This window comes from Musa acuminata, chromosome BXJ2-4 (assembly GCF_036884655.1).
Source record: "Musa acuminata AAA Group cultivar baxijiao chromosome BXJ2-4, Cavendish_Baxijiao_AAA, whole genome shotgun sequence".
Taxonomy (NCBI): Eukaryota; Viridiplantae; Streptophyta; class Magnoliopsida; order Zingiberales; family Musaceae; genus Musa; species Musa acuminata.
Window position 1 is genome coordinate 29,964,636 of NC_088341.1, and position 16,053 is coordinate 29,980,688.

A 16,053-nucleotide genomic window follows, 5' to 3' on the forward strand; every position below is an offset into this window, starting at 1 on the left:
GAGAGATATCGAGATAATCGGACAGACTGATGTGTTGTATACCCATCCATATGATGGATGTAGCTAGTCTCATAGTTGCTCGTATGGGAACACTAGGGATACATTACAAGTGCTCATTAGAGAATGAGTTCATTGATTGATCCGCTGAATGCTGAATAGTTGATAATACTTTATTTTCAAATAATGATTCTGTAGTCCCAGTGGTGTATCTAGTCCTTAGACTTAAGACACTAAGGATATCCTGTATGAGTGCTCCACTCTTCGATACCAGACTTATAGGTTTGGATATCCTAGATCTAGCATAGCCGACTATCGAGCATGGTAGCCAACCATACGAGGATTATTAAGCATCGATAAACGATCATCCACTCTTAGTGTCATGAGAGGAATGTCTCATATTTTCTTACTCAAACAAATCCCTAGCCAGGGTCATTCGGATTGAGAGAGAAAGAGTTCTCCGGGAGAATCCGATTAAAGCAAGACTCGAGTAGAAACTGTATGAGTCTGATAGCACCATACCCAATATAAAGTCTTTGGGATATTAAATAGATGAGTGAATATAGGTACACGATAACTGAGGATAAACATGTCCAATTGGTTGGATTCCCCTATATCGTCTAGGGACTACGGCATAGTGGCATAGTACGTCCACAATCGATGAGTCAAGTGAATTATTATGGAGATAATAATTCACTAAGCCAGAAGGAGTTCTGATAGGTATGACTCACAATCAGCTTGATAATGAACCTAGAGAGTCACACACATATGGTAGGTATTACGATGAGTAGAGGTTCTAATACGAGATATCCGTTAGAGCCCCTATCTTATTAAATATCTAATAAGCCTCTGAATTATTGGATCATATGGATGAGATCTAATAAGAGCCCATGTAAGATTCTTAGATAGAGATCCACTAATCTAAGAGGCTTAAATAGTTGGATGAAGATCTAATACCCAATAGGACAAGATCTATTAGGGTTAAGTTAACAGGGAACTTCTATAAATAGGAGAAAATTAGTGGTTCATCGACTAGAGTCTTTTGTTTGCCTCTCCTATTCTCCTCCCCCTCTCCACCTCAGAGCAGGCCTAAAGTTTTGAGGAGCATCATCGTAACCCTACTGTGTGAATCACCACTAGAGAGGAGGGTGCTTGACCTCTTTCACCCTCTCATAGAGATCTACAGGGAGTTAGGGATATACGATCTCCCTAGGTAACACAATCTATCTCATACATGGTTTCTTGTTTTGTGGATTTTTGCATAACAATCTTCACACGACGACGAACATATCTTTGTGAATTGAGGATTTTATTTTATGTTCTTTTGCTATGCGCATGTGATGTCATCCCCAAGATTTTCCAACAGTTAGTCCAAAGATAGACTTTCCACCATACATATATATGGCCATTCAACTTGAATCGTATAAGCATCACTATATCCTTACAATTGTAATCATACATATCAAAATAATTTTTAAATTGATTTATCAATGAGTCTAATGCTTTAGTGTTGATCAAGCTATTTATGTCAATGCGAGCCTAAACTTAAAAAGGTCAAGTTCTTGCTATGATATTATGCTTGATAACATCTTCTTCGCGGTTACATCTATCGAATAAAGATGACTCTCCCTCCTTATCTATGATATTCTTTACTTGATTGTCGCTTGTTGGTGGGTTGGCTTGGCCTTGCCTCCAACCTATCACAATCTTCATCTATTTGATTAACCATCTCATCGGTAATTTTTTCATATACCACTCTAACCCTTAGAAACTCTTCTCTATTGCTTAGTGGTAACCATCAATAGGCAAGAGATTGTTACTTTGATACCATATACCACTTGATCCATATAAGATTTGGGTTCAATGATTCATCAATTTAATACCACTTCTTGAATAAAAGTTTTGATAAAACAATTTCACTTTTGTTGGAATAAATATAATTTAGAAAAGAGATTTAATTTACTCTTACTTATAATAAATTAAAATGTCTAAATTAAAAAATTAAATCAAAGAGTTTTTGAACAACGATTGCTCGAAAGTTCTCGCATGATAAGCACAGATCAATCGTGATAAAACATTTGTTGTTTGTATTCCCTTTTTTTCCTTTCTTACCAATCCAATAACACTCTAATAGGAGCTAGGGATTGATTAATTTCTATTAGTTACAAGTGTGTTTTGAGAAGAAATTCAAAACTGATGAAATAACGGATAAATATAAAACAAAACTAGTAGTTAAAGATTTTACTTAAAAAAAGGAGAGTAGATTATTTTAAAATGTTTTCTCTAATAACTAAATTTAAATCTATCAAAATAATGTGTGCTATTGCATCTATATACAATCTTCAAGTATATCAAATGGTTGTAAAAATTGTATTTTTATATGGTGATAGAGAAATTTACATAAATCAACCTAAAGGTCATGAGCATAAAGTATGTGAATTGAACATATCATCATAACATGAGCTTAAATAAGTACCTAGACAATAGTATAAGAAAATTAAAATTTTTGGTCTTAAAAATAGTAAAATAGAAAGTTGTGTGTTTGCTAAAGTCACTATAGAAATAAAATTCTAGATCTATTAGTGGTTCCTTATTCATTTTTAGTTGGTCATCCAAGAAATAAAACTATATTATTTATATTTTATGAAATTAAATTATATTACAATATAAAATGTTCATAAAAAGTATTCCTTTTATAAATCCATCTGATAAATCTATAACACTATATTGTAACAATCAAGTTGTAATTTATAATAAAAATAAAATAAAAGAATAAAGATAACAGTAAATTTATTTCTACCATTACAACAAAAGTGACTTTACCTTTATAAATGTCTAATCCCACCATACAGATTATTAAGTTATAATTTTAAATTACTGTAAATCAAAGACTATAATTTTTGAAGAACTGCAGCAAAAAGTAAGTATACGATCTGAACCTATTATCTTAAATTTAGAGGGAGATACGATCTGAATCGTAGACCCTCCGACCGAGATTAAAAGGAACACAATGCTGCAGGATAAATAATTTAGAAACTGATAGGGGAGGAGAAGGAACTCAGAGGACCAGCTTCAACGAATCGATCACCTACAGCAGCTTCTTGGTGTGGTACATCACCTTAAAGGTGATACCGTAAACAGCAAACTTGGCCAAGTGGGAGTCAAAGTCTTCTTTAGGCTTATATATGGGGAGTGGTGTGAGGGCTCGAGAGACGTAGGGAGAAAGTGAGCAGAGCATAGCGCTGCTCTGCTGCCGACAGACAGGTGCAAAGAGAAGAGAGAGGGACATGAGATGTTGTTATGCACAGACGACACCTAAAGATTGATTTTTTCCTCTCCTAACTCATCCTTGTCTTGATTTCTGTGAATTAAACCAAACCAGATGAGATTGCGAGGTGTCGACATGAGATGGGAATGGGGGAAACAGCTCAAAAATCACCATTGTATAATTTATACTCTGTCGCCAAACTGAATAACTAAAATTACCATTGTATAAAGTATGGAGCGACGACGAAACATGAAGACGAACATGACGGAGTGTTAAACAAAGACGGGTTTTAACCTTTCTTTTTACCTTTTTTGACTATGAGCTGAATCCATCCATATACACGAAAACATAACTCCCGGTGGAGAGCATGAGGTTAATGCTGGTTGTTGAAACCCAATACCCAACAACAAGTAGCTTTCTCGAGTCCCTCAGATGCCTTTTCCTTTATTATGAGTCTGGTTTCAAACCTCACCTTTTTCATGGCAGACGACACCGATCGGTAGGTCATAAGTCGCTTCTAATGGCGATGGGTTCATTCTGGTTGATTGCTATGATGCCAATTATCAGTATCAAGTTCATCACTCGAACGTTTGCTTTCACTACAGCTTTGGCCGGAGAGAGAGAGAGAGAGAGAAAAAGTCGTCCATGCACAGTGATGTGCTGAATTCAATTACAAAAGATGCTTTGTATCGACGCCAGAAGAAAGAGGTCGACCACCCAATCCGATTACATAATCAGCACAGCAGGAAGAACATGAGATTCAAAAGGAGGAAACGACATCAGCACGTGCACGGACGCCTGCCCCTGCACGTGCCACCTCTCGAAAAGTCTCCTTCTCCGTTCTCTGCTTTCTCCCACCCTGCGGTCCGCATCCAATCGCATCATTGAAGACTTTACGACGGACTTCGGTTCATCACAGCTCGAAAATTGGAGATATAAACGAGAAATCTCACAAGCCATATCGATCTTAATCACCTCCACTTGCGAGGTTGGTTTCCAAGGCATATAATCTATTGCAGCAGCGTCGACGAGTGTAACAATAACAATACCAATGCTAATGCTAATACATCCACGCTAATGCAAGCGCACGATCTCCTCCTCCGGACATCTTTCTTTTTTGTCGCGTGCGCAGATTCTCACCCGCGCCACAGCGGCGACCGCTCCTGCACCACCTTCGTCGCCGACGTCCAGTGCCGGAGAACCTTCATCGGGCTCGGAAAGTACCATCGCCGCCCTCCCTTCCCCTTTCCCTCCTCCTCGTCGCCGCAGCCTGCGGCCTGGGCTCGGCCCGCTGCCACCGACCTCGACCTGTACAGCTCCGACCCCGCCGAATCCTTCTTCCTCGCCGCCTTCGAGAATAGCAAGAACGGCGCCCACCCTTTGCCGCTACCCCGCGATCTCGGCGCCGCCGCTACGTCGTCCACGAGGGGTGCCGACACCGACGTCGACCGGAGTAGCGGAAACCCCACCGACTGGGACCTCCGGAACGATGGCTCGCTGTCGATGAGCCGCGACATGGGCCCCACCGCCCCCACACCCGTGCCGCGGCCCACCCCGCCGGGTCCGGCCAGCTCGGCGGAGGAGGGAGAGGAGGATGAGGCCGAGGAGGAGGGGGAGGGGAAGCAGCCGCAGGGTCGGACGCTGGCGCAATCGGGGCAGAGACGGAGGAGGCGATCGCGGAGGCAAGCGGGGCAGACGCCGTAGTGGGGCTGCAGCGGGTGTTTCCAGCACTTCCATCCGGCTTCCTCCTCTACCACCTTCTCCACCTCCTCGTTCCTCCACCACGGAACCGCTGACTCAGTCGTAGATCTCTGATCGGCTCCCATCCTCCGCTCTTCCTTCGCTTCTCTCTCGTTTCGCAGTTTTTGGAGACGGCGAAGCTTTCGGTGGCTTGTCAATTTTTATTAATAGGGGAGGCAGCGCCGCGTAGTCATGCCATCGCCTTTCGATTATTTACGACGACGCCACACGCCTTTATCATGGGCCGTTCGTTTCGCTGGGGCGCCATGAGCAGTCGATCTCTGGCGCCACGTAGCACACAGCCAGTGGCCACGCGGTGGACTCGCACATTCAAGCCGTGGGTTTAGACTCCACCACGCGACCCCAACTCGGTCTCTGCTGCATCAGCTTACGTCGACGACGGCCTTGATGAACAGAGAGCATCGTCATGCTCGTAGCTTACATGACAAGCACTTTTAAGACTGGATCGAGCACACCTACGGTCGGTGGTATTCATGTCATACTCGGGTGTATAGAATCAAATCGATACGAATTACCAAGGGCGATTCATACGCGATCTGCACGGTAAGCTAACCAGTGCAATTTTATTTATATCCAGATCAATATCTGCAACTTTGTCTTGGAGGAGAAGGGTGTTCGGGCCACCTGCATTTATTGACTCTGCTTTTCCTCGGAATTAAATGGGGCGGGCGGCTTCACCAACCCCTTCGTTTGTGGTGTATTGATGCATCGCGAAAGTGACATCGCCCTCATCCCAGTCTCGTTTCTTCTACGCATATGGGAGGCTCAACATCGACAACAGCTACATACAAACGGCATCTTTCTCAAAGCTATTTAGAGCTTAAACTAATCTTTAAGCTTTTCTACGGTCGCCCTTGCCCGGTGGGAATTAGAAGACTTTGTCCACTCCCACGTTAATACGATTTAGTATGATCCAACCAAGTCCGAGGACAGCGTCTTCAGTTTCAACTTATGCCCAAAGCTTGACAGAACTCGAGTCAACCACACGTATGAACAAGCCCCAACGTCGCTTTGTCTTAAAGACACTGCAACTTGTTTGAATAAGTAAAAGTCATCATTTAATCTTCCTTCTTTTACCTAGTCAAAGATCTGCTTACGAAAACATTTCGAAACATAAAAAAGTTTTGGTCAAACATAAACAATGTTTATTTTTTCTTATGAAATGATTAGTTTCGAACATCAAAGAATGCTATCGATTGGCTGTCGTCGTGGTTTCCTGTTCTTAATCAAACCGATCCAATCTGCTGCCGCGATCCTTGACTGCTACTACTACATCAAAATGGAGCCCAGATGACCATATGACAAGAACATGCATGATTATATCTAATCTTTGCAGGATATAAGCTGTGCTGCTTTATGCTTTTAGTTTTGGGCAGGTGAGGTGAAAGGAGGCGACCAAGGTTTGGTAGTGCACATGGATAGCATATGATGCAATGGTCCAGCGATCTTTAGGACTAACCAACAACAGGGATGTAGCAGCATATGATCATGATCATTTCCATATCCAAACTTTTAATAGGAACGGCTGCTGATAACATGATCTCGCTTTGACCAGACGAAGATTTACTCACAGTTTGATTCGTTATCGTGATCTTCTTCGAGTATTTTTCCTTTTTCCTCCAAGATTTTGGCATGTCGTCTGTAAGGCAATCGAGAGCGATCCCCTACTTCCGTGCTTCTGTGACCTGTATCCCTGCTCGATCAGTACCGTGTTCGATCATGGCCATGGAGTTCCATCTTAGTTTCTGGGTACAGCGATGGCCACTCAGAAGAAACCGCGGTTCGACGTGTCGTGAGCTCTGCTTTTGGTGTGTGTGTGTGTGTGCTTCTTCCGATCCAATGCAGCGGCGAAAGGATGAAAGGGAAGATTTTGATGTGATAGGCGTCGAACATGACACGATATAGATGATCAGGCTCTCAGATTTAATCGTCAGATCGAGGAGCCTTTGTTTGTTCGTACAGCAGTGGAGAGGCTTGGCTACTTTAGTGCTTCGGAAGAAGGAGAGGAGGATCCGTGCGAGCTGTGACGTGAGGTGATAGCTGCAGGAGTGAAGCAGCTCGTTACCCATCACCGGGCGAGAGATCATGTCGACAACAAGAGAGGTGTGAGGTGATGGCTACGCGACTACTGATGAGTTCTGACATGCGTGCGTGTGTAGTGAAACTATCGCACGATCACTATTCGATGCAGTGGTAGGTACGCAGGCAGGTAGATGGATGAGACATACACATTTAGCGAAAGACGTAATCCATCAAAAGCTGGGTCATTCATCCTTCACTAGCTGGAGCTGTAGGAGCCAACGTAGGCGAGGAGGCAGAGCCCATTCATGGTGCCATATCTACCCGTTGGGTCGTGACTTGGCATCTCCCGAGTCCAAGAGTAATCGACTGAGCCCATAATAATATTGTTGGCCCATCAGTCTGCATCACATTTTCCAAGGCAAAGCAGGAGATATTATTATTATCATTATCATTATCATTGCAGCTGCTGGAATATTATTGTTTGCAATCAATGCTACAGGAAGCAACAACAGCGGCAGCAGCAACAAAGTCCCAAATATCCCGCACATTTCGGCCTTACACGGGAAACAAGGGATGCCATTCAGTAGCTTTGCAGCCACAGCAATGCACGCGTGTCGTCTCCATGTGGTTTCTTCGATCTCAAACATTTGACTCCGCAGCAGGCTTTGAAGGTTTTACACGACAGCGGCAGCAAGCCAAACTAAGAGAGCATTGATTGTACTCTCGGTTGATCCATTTTTTATACTCTAATAATCTATAGAGTTCTTCTTGTAAGTATATAATTTAGTTAATATATTCTTTTACAAAATAATTGAAGTTATTCTTTCATATCAGACCGGTAGTAATCGCTTTCAGAGAAGCTATCTAGATTCAATTAAAGAACACAATCATAGCTCAATCAATCAAGTGTCCGCAGGTCCCACATTGCGGGGTGTAGGACCCAGTGTTAAATGGAATTTTTAATGGCAGATGGGAGAAACACTCCATTAACGAAAGATTCCAATTCCTCAGTGCTGAACTGGCCCCCATCATGGACTTTGAACCTCAAAAATAAGAGAGCGTGCGGAACGAGTCGCAGCTAATTGGCCTGTGAAATGAACTCGAGCCCGATGGCATTGTCGTGATTGGGTCGAAGAGGAACGGGCACAGAAGCAGCAAACATGAAGCCATGAAAGCACGGGAAATAACGTAGAGAAATAGAAGGGAGACAGAGACATGCATCAGGAATAAACAAGTGGGTGTGGGATGATGATGGGGGGAGATGAAAAGCTAAAAAAAGTTACTTGCAATTAACGCTTCTTACAAGTCTTGTGAGAGGATAAGAGCGACTCCACTCTCTGCTCCTTCCCACACCCCCATTCTCTCTCCAAGTCAACAGTGGCTCCTTCTGGCGAATGCTTCTGCTTTCTTCCTCTCTCTTTCTCTCTCCTTTGAAATCTTTCCTCTCCTCTTTCTGTCAGCTGTCTGATTCCGGCAACTTCAAGTAAGCAGAGAAGAAAGGAGGGTTTTTGTCTAATGATCGAGAATCTCCATTCAGAGAGCTAAACATCAAGAACAGGCGAACCATGGTGATGTTTCTTTTCTCCTTCCTTGTTTGCGAAAAATGGTTATTGCTGCGTTCGAAAGCTGGCAGCGATTTGCTTTGGCGTGGGATTCTGATGATAGTGATACGGAATGGAACAGGGTGGAGGAGGGACGGTGGAGGAGGAGGGAGGCCGGTGGCCACCGTGGCTGCGGCCGCTTCTGTCGACGAACTTCTTCGTCCAATGCAAGTACCACGCTGATTCCCACAGGAACGAATGCAACATGTACTGTCTCGATTGCATGAGCGGCGCCCTCTGTTCCTTCTGTCTCGACCGCCACTGCGGCCACCACCCGATTCAGGTCCATTTCATCTTCTGCTTGTCTGCTTTCGGTGAGCCTTTCTTCCGATTGTACTAGAAGCCGACCTCCTTGTCCTACCGTGGAAATGGTTCCTTCGACGATCTCCTTGTTTCTTATCACCATAAACTTCTTATACAGAACTGCATCATCAGTGTCTTCCCTCGATTCTAGTCGCTCAACTCCCAACTTTTCCCGCCCTTTTTCTCTCCGTCTCGCAGAAACCAAGCGATCGATCGAATTCCTTGCGATGACGAGCTTGTTCTCTCCTGCTGTTGGTTGCAGATACGGAGGTCTTCCTACCACGACGTGATCAGAGTTTCCGAGATCCAGAAGGTGCTGGACCTCACCGGCGTGCAGACGTACATCATCAACAGCGCCCGCGTCGTCTTCCTCAACGAACGCCCCCAGCCGAGGCCGCGCAAGGGCGTCACCAACAACTGCGAGGTCTGCGGCCGGAGCCTGCTCGACTCCTTCCGCTTCTGCTCCCTCGGCTGCAAGGTCCCCACCTCCATGCCATTTGATTCAATCTCTGCGGCATCATCAATCATTCAACTGCCATCTCCTTCCCTAACCAATTGTTTGGCGAAATGTCCGTTTCAGATGGCCGGCACCGCACCAGACCGCAAGAGGAAGAACAAAATCCTACACGAGGCCATCAAGATAAAGTCAACGACGGAGTCAGACACAGATGAGTCTTACACGAGCACCAGCCGTGGCAGCGAGAAGAGCAATGTGACACACAGCTTCACTCCGTCGACGCCGCCGCCGACCGCCGCCAGCCTCAGCAGCGCCAAGAGAAGGAAGGGCATCCCCCATAGGGCTCCCTTCGGAAGCCTGATACTGGAGTTCTAGTCGCTCACCTACTCCACCACGAGTTCCAATGGAGTAGTAGCACAATCACATAGTTACCGCGGCAGGAAAAAAGAGCAGAACAGGTGAAGGCATCTTTAAAGCAAGTGTTCGAGGCATTGTCGTTGTGGTGATAAATAACTGGTAGTTATTTCAGAGAGTTGTACAGTAAAAAGTATGTTGTTTGAAGGCTCTGGTAACTGTAAATATCGAAGGGAAGGGTTACGTGCGTGTCTAAAAACCACGGGCACTCCATATAGTAATAAAGAAGGTTTCTTTATTTACATATGTATTTTGTATATTTATTTATCTTTATCAACTGTTGAGGTGGCGCGAAGTGTCGCACACGGGTGTGGTCCGCCGGTGTGGACGTGGCATCGTACTGTTGGTGGATATGACGTGATCCGTTGTCGTTTGGGGCAAGGCGGGGTGCATCCTACCCGTCTCGGGCTTTCTGCGTCGATGCCAAGGCCCACATGTCGGTAAGTGGGACCGATGGCCTTCGATGCCGTTTAATCCTCGATGGACGGTGTGGATCGAGGTAAGAAAAGGATCAGGGTCGTTCTTTTTTTTCTTTTATTGTCAGCGCCAGCCTTTCTTCGAAGGCGTAAAGCTTTTCGAGGAGAACTAATTGGCCGAGAAGAATCGATACTTCTCGGGACTCGATTCGTGGATGCCATTACGCACATCCAGCATCTGTTTTCCTGTTTCGACACGCGTCCACGCTCGTATCGCCAGACGTTAGTTTTTTTGTTTCCCGGTCCCACGGCAAATTTATACCGCCCTGGCCTGATACCACGTGGCGGTTTGGTCGACATCGAGGTAAAACACCCTGTCGCCGCCAGATGAGGCGGATTCTCGGTCCAAGAAAAGCTTTCGTGGGTCCCGAAGGGGCCCAGGCTGTCGACCCCAAGTCCCGAGGCCGGTGGATGAGGTGGGAAGAGATGAACGAGTAGGAACAACGTCACTCTCCTCAATAATGCCTGAGGAGGTTAACGTGCGCTATTTACTATGGGAACGAAATCGCTCGTCTTCGTTCTCGGGAAACGGAAACGAAGAGCAAACGGCACGTTGCTCGGTATCTTTCACGGCACTCGTCGTCGCTGGCGGTGACAATGGAGAAAGACACGATACATCACACTACACTCCACCCAGTCGGGAAGACGCTCATGAGTGGAGAGATGTGTAGCACTCAGCAGTCACTTCCCGTGCCTTCTCCTTCCAAAGTCACAGTCCTCTCGTACCGAACCATGCCACTTCGCATACTTCCATTACTCTCGTTTTAATCCCTTGTGCTGTGCATGCAGCTCAAAAAGCAGCAGCCACTAACACCACCGAGGGAGAAAAGGTTGAATGGCCGGTTCCCCAGGACGCCTTACTTAACAGGGCATTTTCATGTCTCATTTCCTTGCTAGCCCTCATCAATGTCACGAGAACAAGGCATCGTCGTCGTCATCGTCGTCGTCACGGTGATCAGTCTCTTTTGTGGAGTTGTTGTCACAGCCCGCCATCTTAAACCGCTTCGGTCTAAATTCGCTCGAGGATTCGGTCGGGGATTAAGATGATAATAATTCTTTGGTTGGGACGTCATACCTAAGTCGACGTGTTTAGTGTGAAAGGAGCAAGAGCTCATTGTACTTGTCCATTAATCTTTATGGCCATGGCGTGGTCGGACAAAGGCAATGAGATCCCTTTCACGTAGGATGGCGGTCGACTCCGTTTGACATCATCCGAGCTAATAATCGAAGCAACTATATGTACACATATATGACTCGTCTACGTTGAACTTTATGCGTATACTTTATATTCATACGTTTCTATTAGCCTGTTTGGAATTATTAGGACTGCTGTGTAAGTCAGAGACTTGCTGAACAAATAACATGTTGAATGTATAAGGAGAGTGATAGAACTGTGACGAAAGTGACAAAGCAAAGCATCTTTGTTCGACTTAAAATATCATCATTACAATTCAGACTGTATTACTCTATACAATAGATGGGGTTTATATCTTCCCGTGGATACATCAAATATGTCACGTTTAACATGAATCTTTTTTTCCTTGAGATTTTTTTAATCTTTTTTAATCCGATATTTGATTATCTTTTATTAATCCAACATTTAATATATCATATTTATTTTTTTAATATCTAAAATTTAATTTTTTTCTTGAATCTCGTTTAGCGCCTTCAATATGTTTCGCTTCTTAATACAATAAAATTTTCATGGTGCATTTGAAAAAAAGATATTTTTAATTTTAACACTAACTCCCTTTAAACTTATTTTCATCTAACATACTAACCTTCTTATTAAAATAGTTTAAATTTATGAGATTTTATGACTATATCTAACATACTAAACATGTAGTAGCTTTATTTTTTTTATTCTTAATATATTTTTTTATAAAATAAAATTTTGTATCAATATGCTTGGATCTTTCTATTGAGGTAAAAGCAGGGTATTTAAATTTTGATTAAGAAAAAAAAAATCAGATGGTGCATATTCACTATGTAAAATCTCATCCCTATGTATAGAATTAATTAAGATTTTTATTCTAAGATTTAATCGATATTATCCATCTTCTAAGCATGATCATAGAGTGTTTTGATCCGCCTCTTTCAGCAAACTAAGTAATAATATAGAATAAAAAATATATTAAAAGAATTAAAAAATAAAAAACTTGTATTGATCTGAATTAGATTAATTAAGATTGTTTTAGGATTCTATATGGAGCTTAAAAATGAACCAAATATTCACATGAAAGTATTTTATCCAAAGGACATACACTTTCATATGTAATCACTACAAAAAATATTAAAAATTAAATCCAACAATTCTTTAAAATCTTAAAATTTTAAAGATTACAATTAAAACAATTAATGAACAAAAAATTAACAAAATGGCTATGCCATACAGTGAAGTTCTTTATAAAGTTTTATTTTTAAAAAAAAATAAAGTTTTATTGCATTAAATGACATATGTGGCACTCACATATCTTATTAGGAATGTATGTAGGGTTACAACATGTGAGAAATATTGTTTTGAGTCTCTTTTATAATTAAACTCTTTATATACATTTACAGAAGAGTAATAAACATTCACCATAGGGATAGGAGTTAGAAGTTAAACTTTGTTCATACACTATCATACATTTTATTTTTTTAATTTTTAATATATCCTATAATCAATCAATTAGTTTATTATTACTATATGTTAGGCTCCCAATATTGAAAGGCTCATTATAGGCTAATTTATTCCCTCGATGATATTAGAATAATAGTTCTTTTATTTTTATATTTTTATGAAGACTATCATGATATATTATATAGTCATATTAATTTTTTTTTAATTTTATAATTTATGAGAAGAATAAGCATTGATGATGCAGTTATGTAATTGACACATATACTCAAATGTATGCTAATAAAAGTATCAACAAATTCATATACATAAATATGATATGTGAACCCTCATATTTCAAATTCATATATAGAAATATGATATGTGAGGCCTCATATTTCTAAAGAAAATTAGCATGAAAGAATTAATAATTTACTCATGATGTTGCATATGCAATTTGACATCATCATAATTATCCTTGCAATTTCAACTGCATAATGTTTTTTATTATTTCACATGCCCATAATAATTTTTTCATGAATATTATAAAATATACTAAATAACATAAATATTACCATTAACAAAAATATCGAAGCCCCACAATTCAAAGGGTTATTGAGAAAACAGAAATCTTCAACTCTCTCTCTCTCTCTCTCTCTCTCTCTCTCTCTCTCTCTCTCTCTATATATATATATATATATATATATATATATATATATATATATATATATATATATATATATATTGATCCTAAGGTTGTGTTTCTATCCACACTAGTTTGTTGCTGTGTTTCTTTCTAATACATACAATTATATAATCAACAAATAATAATACTTCAGTGCATGCATGTAACACACACTTTGCAAGAGATTGAGCAGTAGAAATTAAATTTAATTGTAACAGAAAATCAAGATCGGTACAATAGATATAAATAACACAATCACAAGCGATGAGGAGCAATTTGAGGTTTGAGAGTTTGCAATGTTAGAAATCTGACAACGATGAGTTTGAGCCAATTATTTAAGAAATATATATTGAGTTAGACATCAATTCAACTTAAATATTTAAACGATTAGATTGTGGGTCAAACCTAATATATATAATTCGATTCTTTTAATCATTAATCATATAAGACTATCCTATTTGATAATTTAGAAAAGAAAACGACAACAACGTAGCTTTTTTTTTTTTGGCACGTCAAAAGGGACTTGGGATGCAACATGGGAGGAAACGTTGTATGCTTCAAATCTAAGGACAAGTGGGATAAATAAATAAAAGAGTAATTTGGGTTTTTAACACATAAATCTAACGAAACATAGTATAAAGTTTTCTTATTTGAATAAAAGAAAAAAAAATATGCAGTGACCCCTTTCTCTCTTTCTCTCTCTAATACAAATCTAGAATTGAAACATATTAAGTCCATTCATAATTTATTATGACTATACTAACAACTTATGTTTAGACAAACTATCCATCATAAATTGGAGGGTTTCAATAGTTTACATGCTTAGAGCTTTTACTTTATCTCCTATTCTCCTCCCCTCTTTTCATCTCAAATCACGTTTGGAGTTTTGAGGAGCATCATCGTAGCCCTGCTATGTGGATCACCGCTAGATGGGCGGGCACTTGACCTCCTTTACCTTCTCCTAGAGATCTGTAGGGATTCAGGGATATACGATCTCCCGAAGTAACACAATCTATCTCATACGTGGTTTTCTGTTTCACGGATTTTTTGTGTACCAATCTTCGTACGACGATGAACATATCTTTAGGAATTAGAAATTTTGTTTGCTGTTCTTCCAGTGCGTATGTGATGTCGCCCTCAGGATTTTCCAATATTAGTTACCAAGGGAAAAGCAAGATAACAATTCAATTTTAATCAGAATGAATCACATTTAATTTCCTAATCAAAATCCATTAAGATTTCTCCTTAAATTATTAGGGTAAAAAATATTTAAATTTAAATTAAGAAATTAATAAAATATTAGAATATTAGAATAAAAAATAAAATTTAGAAAGAATCCAAAATTCAGCTAGTATTATCTTTCTTACAATCATGATCGTGAAGTGACTTAGCTAGCCTCTTTTAACAAACTAAGCAATAATATAAACTTAAAAAGTATATTGAAAGAATGATATTAAAGAGAATGAATTGTATTGAAATGATGAATTGGATTAATTAGGGTTGTTTTAGGACTTTATTTATGGAGCCTAATGGTTCCCTAAAGGTTACCATAAAAGAGTATTGTCCAAATGACATGCCATTTCATATGTAGCTACTAAAAAAATATTTTTTTAAAAAAAATTAAGTTTTAAAATTAAATCCAATACTTTTATTATAGATTACATTCTTGAATAAAGCAATAGTTAACTTATTATTAATATAAATCTTAGCTGAACTTTTTATGTACATGAAGCAATTGAAGTGATCTTAGCCAAATTCATAACAAACATTAAAGACTACAACATATTAAACTTTACAAGTTGACAGAGCAACAATAGACCATTTCTTTGAAGACTATGTGAGTGTAGCTTCACTAAGATAAAATGTAAACTTCTGGTATTTTTTTAATTATCTTATCTTTCAACCCAATCACTAAATCCAATAAAATATAACATTTTAGATGTAAAAGAAAACATGTCATACTCAATTGTCCATTTAATATGTTGTAATATCATTTTAACAATCTTCAAATGAGATGGTTTAAGGGTTTATATAAATCTAACTAAAAATAGCATATTAGATCAAGTGCATGTCAAGTATTGTAGATGACCCATTAAACTTTTATAATAAGTTGGCTTAATCAATTTTTTTTTTCTTTGTCAACTTGGTGTGTATATCAATAAGGTGACAATCCAGACAATTTCTTTGTATATTTTTATAATCATTTTTTTATAAAATAATTTTTTTCACTATTTTTTAAATTTTAATATCTAATAAATAAGTCATTAGATTCAAATCTATTATCTCAAGTTATTTTTTCATTAAGTATTTAAATTCTTTAATCATATAAGGACTATTATTGGTAAAATTAAATCATGTGCATCTAAGCATGCAAACATGATATCTACATCAAAGTTAGTTTTTATATAGATAGCATATTCATGTGGGCATTTTAAAAAACTACTTCAAATAAAATATGCGCTAATAAGGA

At 39.8% G+C, this 16,053-nt stretch overlaps 2 protein-coding genes across 2 annotated transcripts; one reads left to right on the plus strand and one right to left on the minus strand.

Annotated features, from left to right (window-relative positions):
* Positions 1 to 4,226: 4,226 nt before the first annotated feature.
* Positions 4,227 to 5,157, minus strand: LOC103982050 (uncharacterized). Its single transcript, XM_009398848.3, has one exon. The coding sequence runs from the start codon at positions 5,089 to 5,091 to the stop codon at positions 4,402 to 4,404; it is 690 nt and encodes a 229-aa protein (XP_009397123.2). The 5' UTR covers positions 5,092 to 5,157; the 3' UTR covers positions 4,227 to 4,401.
* A 3,214-nt stretch (positions 5,158 to 8,371) lies between these two features.
* Positions 8,372 to 10,067, plus strand: LOC103982051 (protein RGF1 INDUCIBLE TRANSCRIPTION FACTOR 1). The gene is made up of 4 exons (XM_009398850.3): positions 8,372 to 8,616; positions 8,732 to 8,932; positions 9,215 to 9,430; positions 9,533 to 10,067. The coding sequence occupies exons 1-4, from the start codon at positions 8,614 to 8,616 to the stop codon at positions 9,782 to 9,784; spliced, it is 672 nt and encodes a 223-aa protein (XP_009397125.2). The 5' UTR covers positions 8,372 to 8,613; the 3' UTR covers positions 9,785 to 10,067.
* Positions 10,068 to 16,053: the final 5,986 nt, after the last annotated feature.